The sequence below is a fragment of the Hibiscus syriacus genome, unplaced genomic scaffold, assembly GCF_006381635.1.
Source record: "Hibiscus syriacus cultivar Baekdansim isolate YM2019G1 unplaced genomic scaffold, ASM638163v2 tig00110318_pilon, whole genome shotgun sequence".
Taxonomy (NCBI): Eukaryota; Viridiplantae; Streptophyta; class Magnoliopsida; order Malvales; family Malvaceae; genus Hibiscus; species Hibiscus syriacus.
The window spans coordinates 592,800-598,518 of record NW_024062677.1 but is presented as its reverse complement, the minus strand read 5'-3'; the positions used below and the strand labels follow the sequence as shown (position 1 = coordinate 598,518).

At 37.8% G+C, this 5,719-nt stretch overlaps 2 protein-coding genes across 2 annotated transcripts; one reads left to right on the top strand and one right to left on the bottom strand.

Annotated features, from left to right (window-relative positions):
- The first annotated feature begins 2,297 nt into the window (after positions 1 to 2,297).
- LOC120117013 (putative 12-oxophytodienoate reductase 11) lies at positions 2,298 to 3,930 on the top strand. Its single transcript, XM_039137363.1, has 5 exons — positions 2,298 to 2,374; positions 2,545 to 2,685; positions 2,825 to 2,955; positions 3,107 to 3,259; positions 3,335 to 3,930. Exons 1-5 carry the CDS (start codon positions 2,307 to 2,309, stop codon positions 3,928 to 3,930), a joined length of 1,089 nt encoding a protein of 362 aa, XP_038993294.1. The 5' UTR covers positions 2,298 to 2,306.
- Positions 3,931 to 4,539: 609 nt separating this feature from the next.
- Positions 4,540 to 5,435, bottom strand: LOC120117062 (chaperone protein dnaJ 8, chloroplastic-like). The gene is made up of 3 exons (XM_039137401.1): positions 5,097 to 5,435; positions 4,941 to 5,009; positions 4,540 to 4,860 (listed from the first exon to the last, which is right to left on the bottom strand). Exons 1-3 carry the CDS (start codon positions 5,304 to 5,306, stop codon positions 4,687 to 4,689), a joined length of 453 nt encoding a protein of 150 aa, XP_038993332.1. The 5' UTR covers positions 5,307 to 5,435; the 3' UTR covers positions 4,540 to 4,686.
- Positions 5,436 to 5,719: the final 284 nt, after the last annotated feature.

Below are 5,719 nucleotides of genomic sequence, written 5' to 3'. Positions count from 1 at the left end.
CAATGACAAGGGTTCAATGCCAGGAGTGTCAGACTTCATGGAATAAGAAATGCTGACGTAATTTTGAGTAAATGCCAACGAAACCTTCGTGTTAGAAGGGAGGAGGCAAGAAGGGGCATCGGACTTTGCCGTGAGAAAGTATCGATGCATGGTGGCACAAAGAACTCCAATGACAAGGGTTCAATGCCAGGAGTGTCAGACTTCATGGAATAAGAAATGCTGACGTAATTTTGAGTAAATGCCAACGAAATCAGAGGGGAATGTACATCTCAACACGATTTTGATTTGTTGTTTTAAGTGAGTGTAGGTCGAACAAGACCAAACCTTTAGCACGGAGGAAACAAAGTTTAGAGGGGATCCAAGACTTTGTCGTAGGGCCAAGAGGGTCAAAGCCGAAGTAAATCAAAACTTGTAGGAAATGGTTCCTACGGTAGAGATGCACTTGTGGGCGTGTTAGCCCATTTCATCACTTGGCGGCAAGAGCCGAAGGAAGCACATCCGTTATGGCAGGCCGAGTCCTTATGGGGGGGACATGAGCAAGTGGTGGCGTCGAAAGGCAACCAAGTTGATGCAAAGTATGGTGCAAAATATCGTGAAGTTACATACGGCAAAAGCCAAGGCAAGCAGTTCGTGTGGGAGGACCAGAGTGCTATGATGAAGTAATGAAGGTGGAGAATTCAATCAAGTGGGAGTCTTCCATGAAAGATGAGATGGACTCGCTTATGTCAAATCAGACGTGGGAATTAGTTGTGTTACCACCAAACAAGAAAGTGCTCCATAACAAGTGGGTTTACAGGACGGTGACTACGGACAAACTGAAGTTGTGTTCAGCTTCAGTTGTCATGCTAGAGTAACAAGACCATAAATGTTGATGCATTGATCGAGGTGTGAATAAAGATTAAAATCAGTCTTCAAGTGGGAGATTGTTGAAAGTCAATTAAGAGGGCTAAGGAAAGTCAATTAAGGGGGCTAGGAGGCACCGAATTCGGTTCATTTAATTTCTATTAAAAATAGAAATGGGCAAATTGTATTTTAGTCTGTGCATACTTTAGGGTATTTACAAGATTAGTCCTTAAGCTTCAACTATAAATACCCTAACCCATTTAGGTCCAAAATCATCCAAAATCATTTCTTTCTCCCAATACTAAAGAGTTTAGAGAGTTTTCTTGTGAGTTAAGAGTGTTTTGTAAACACCTGTAAATTTTCTCTCTTTAGTAAAAGATTTGCAGCAGTTCGAAGACGTAGACATAATTGGCTGAACTCCGTAATCAATTTCGGGTATTATTTTTCCGCTTTTATTTCACATTCTCACTAATATGGTTATAGGGAAATTACTCGTTCATTTCCCAACAGTTGAACCATGATTGAACCAGCAAGATCCAAAACCCAGAACCCAAGAAGCAAGTAAGAAGAAGAAGAGAGCAATCGAAGCATAGCGAAAACAGTTTCAAGATCTAACAACGAAAGATACCATGTTAAAGATGACATGAATACATTCTACACATCTGATCGAGTTATTGGTTACACTGATTACCCATTTTTTTTTGAAGCTAATGGCCATGCTTAAGTTTCCCTAAGAGGAGAAGAAGAGACATATTTTCAGTTGTTTAATAGTCATTATTTCCTGATGGAATCCATGGATGATGCGCTTTCCCTTTTTCTGTTTAATTCACAAAATTGTGTACCCAAAGCACTTATATTAATAAAATCCGAGATTCAATTACCAAGTGGGTTGTAAACAGAAAACCTAAGCTCGGATTTACATCAATTGGTGTCATCTACAGTATCGTGTTGAAGCTAATGTACCTCCAGTTGCACACTAATGCCTTTTTGTCTAGTAGAAATTTTATTTTAGATCACGATTGGAGATTCTTTTTTATGTTAATATTAATATAATTTTAATATTTTACTTATGTTGTACATACTTGCTTTTTTATCCAAGTATTTTAAATAATCATTTTCCATTTTAATCCAACTATTACAGTCAAAATTTAACAGCCGAGTGTAGCAGCCACCATGGGATTTTGGTCAGGAGAGGTGAGCCGAAAGAACCCAAAATAAAAAATTAAAAAAAAAGAATCCATGAATGTGCTGACGTACTCTCGCTCGTCATCAAATCGTCATTTGGAAAGCTATATATAGCCCCATTCTCATCACCCCCTTGCATATCTCTGCAAATTTACAAATCCTTAGTTTCTCAATTGCTTCTTACAATACACGATAAACTATTTACATTGCTAAACTACAATACCCAAACCCAAGTGATTGATTCAGATTAGTAGTTTGTTTAGAATAAACAAAGACAGATGGAAAATATCACCATCCAACCTCTTCTCACTCCCTACAAACTTGGTAAATTCAGTCTTTCTCATAGGTAAATGCCCTTTTTTTTTTCTCCTGATTTTGCATTCTTTCTATTTACTATCATACATTTGTTCAAAAAAATTTTGAGGAAAAATCATGATCCCCATTTCCCAGTCCTCATAGCTCATATTGCTGATGAGGGATCAAATGGTGCTTAATTTATTTCTCATTTCTTTTCAGAATTGTATTGGCACCATTGACTAGACAAAGATCGTACAACTACGTTCCTCAACCACATGCCATTCTATACTACTCCCAGAGAACTTCCCAAGGAGGTCTTTTAATCTCTGAGGGTACTGGAGTTTCTCATACAGCTCAAGGGTAATCGATTTTAAACTTTTTATTATTATTATTATTATTATTATTAGAAGCAGAATTATGTATAAAAGGTTGAGCTTTTACATTTTCTTAAAATTAATTTCATGAAACTGTTTTTTTTTCTTTCTCTCCATTAATAAAGGTTTGCAGATTCACCTGGTATATGGTCAAAAGAGCAAGTTGAGGCCTGGAAACCCATTGTTGATGCTGTTCATGCCAAAGGTGGAATTTTATTTTGTCAGATTGCGCACGTTGGAAGGGTTTCCAATAGAGGTCTCTTCTTGTCTTACACCTCCATTAACTCTTCTCTTCTCTTCTGAGACAGAATTCAGTGATATTTACGTAAATATTCCATGAAGGTCTGATATTCATGCAATGGCATTGAACACCAAGTAATTGTTTTATCTCTTGCAAATATTTGCAGATTTTCAGCCAAATGGACAACCTCCAATCTCTTCTACTGATAAGCCATTGTCCGACGTCGCAGAGTACTCACCTCCGAGGCCATTACAGACCGATGAAATCCCTCAAATTGTAAATGATTTCAGAATTGCAGCAATGAATGCTATGGAGGCCGGTATGTTATTTTTTTAGGATTCTTAGTTACTTTAAAATTATAGAATGGCTGCTTACTTTGGTGGCTGATTTATAGGTTTTGATGGTGTTGAGATTCATGGAGCTCACGGCTTCCTAATAGAACAGTTTTTGAAAGATCAAGTGAATGATCGAACAGACCAATATGGCGGATCACTAGAAAACCGTTGCCGATTTGCCTTGGAGATTGTTGAAGCCATTGTCAACGAAGTAGGAGCAGATAAAGTCGGAATAAGGTTATCTCCCTATGCAGATTACATGGAAGCAGCAGATTCGAATCCGGAAGCATTAGGCCTCTACATTGTTGAGGCCTTGAACAAATTTGGAATCCTCTACTGCCATATGGTGGAACCAAGAATGAGAGTGGTAGAACGGATTGAATGTGTTCACAGTCTCGTGCAAATGAGAAAGGCTTTTAACGGCACCTTCATTGCTGCCGGAGGCTATGGTAGAGACAATGGAAACGACGCTGTGGCTGAGAACCGCGCGGATCTTGTTGCATACGGCCGATTGTTTTTGGCCAATCCGGATTTGGCAAGGAGATTTGAGCTTGATGCCCCTTTGAATCTGTATGACAGGAATACATTTTATACATCTGATCCAGTTATTGGCTACACTGATTATCCATTTCTTGAAGCTAATGGCAATCCCTAAGAGAACATGGAACATGCTTTCAATTGTTTAATAATTTTTATTTCTAGTTGCAATCCATGGATATTGTTATTTTCCTTTTCTATGATTTGACAAAATTGTGTACCAGAACCACTTATATTAATAAAATCCCAGTTTCAATCACCATGCGGGCAATGAAGAGTGGAACGTCTGAATTCTGAGACAAACTCTTGCATCTTCTAAGCATTCGATACAAAGCATTCTTGATTTATATTTTGAAAATAATTATTTTTTGTTATCATTTGTAGAGTTAAAAAATAAATCGTTAATGTGTTATAATATTAATAAAAAATCATTTTTAATATTTTGTAGACCCAATTTTCAAACGTAACATGTGAGCCTGAACAAACAATTTTTATCAATTAAATCTGTGCTCATCTTATAAACTAAAAAGCTCTTTGATTGGTCCAAATTTACGAGGGTGATGCCAATGGGCCACTATGTCGCTTCTTTTCTACTTGTAATAATTCATCTTTACCAATTTTCTCACTATTTGTATTTCTTGATGATTAGATTGCAAGTTTGGGTGTGATCAAAACCCAAATTTTATTTGACAGATATTTATCAACAAATCTCAGAACGAGTAATGGATAAATTGAAGACGAAAGAGTTTTATTTATTTATCTTGTCAAGCTTTTTTTCCCCCATGAACAATTGGAATGATTTGTATATACAAAGGAGGCTATTTGCGGTTTGATGTTATAGCCCGAGGGGAATAATATTACAGTGCTGTGTTGATCAAATGTAAGGATTAACATGGGAAGAATAATCACGAATTCCAGCTCCTTCCCATCCCATCCATTCTTCCCACAAATCCCAATCTGATTCCTCCATTCCCCTCATCGCCTCGTCTATTTCTTCTTCCAACGTTTCTGTCGCCTTCGTTTCCCCTCTCACTTGACTCATCACTATCTGCATTTTCAAAAAGATTTTGATTAGGGAAATCAAATTAAACTAATAAACCTTAAAAATTCCCCAAAATGGATACATACATCATAAGCTGCATTGATCGTTTGGAACTGGACCCCACAATTGTTTCCTCTGCAAACGTCCGGGTGATACTGAAATTAATCCCCCAAAAAACACACAATCAGATCAAATCAATGGGGGATAAAGATTCAATTAAAAATACTAAAATAAAAAGGTACCTGAAGGGCAAGTTGCCTGAAGGCCTTTTTGACCTCAGATTCAGAGGCTCCGGGTTGGATCCGGAGAGTTTTGTAAGGATCCATAACCGAAGAAGAATAAGAACAACAAACTCTAACTCTGTTCCCCGTCTTCATCTTCTTCCCCTTTTCCTTAACTTGCATCCACGAGGAACAACCCTTCCCACCCATCATCCCGATACAACTCGCCATTGATCGCAAACTAAAAGGTCAAACCAAATACCCAAATCTTCGAATACCTCTCGAGAAAAAACACAACCCCAAGGCTTCAATCCTCGTTTGAGACCCAAATATAAATGGGGGGAAATAAAAAAAAACGATGGGCAGATAAAAGAATGATTGAGAATGGGGAAATTTGAAAAACAATTATAGATAATGGTATAGATGGAGGGATTGATTGAATAAAGGAGAAGATTATTTATAGAGGGAAGTGTTAAAGTAAAGGAAGAAGGGTCCTTATCCAAATACGAAAGGGCGGTCTCTGGTGGATGACGTGTCGAAAAATGGTGGTGCGTGGGGTTAACCTGATCAAAAGCCGAAGAGAGAGAGCCTAAGCCTTATCTGAATTGGTTTTTTATTCAATGCTTCGTCAGCTTTCTGACTTC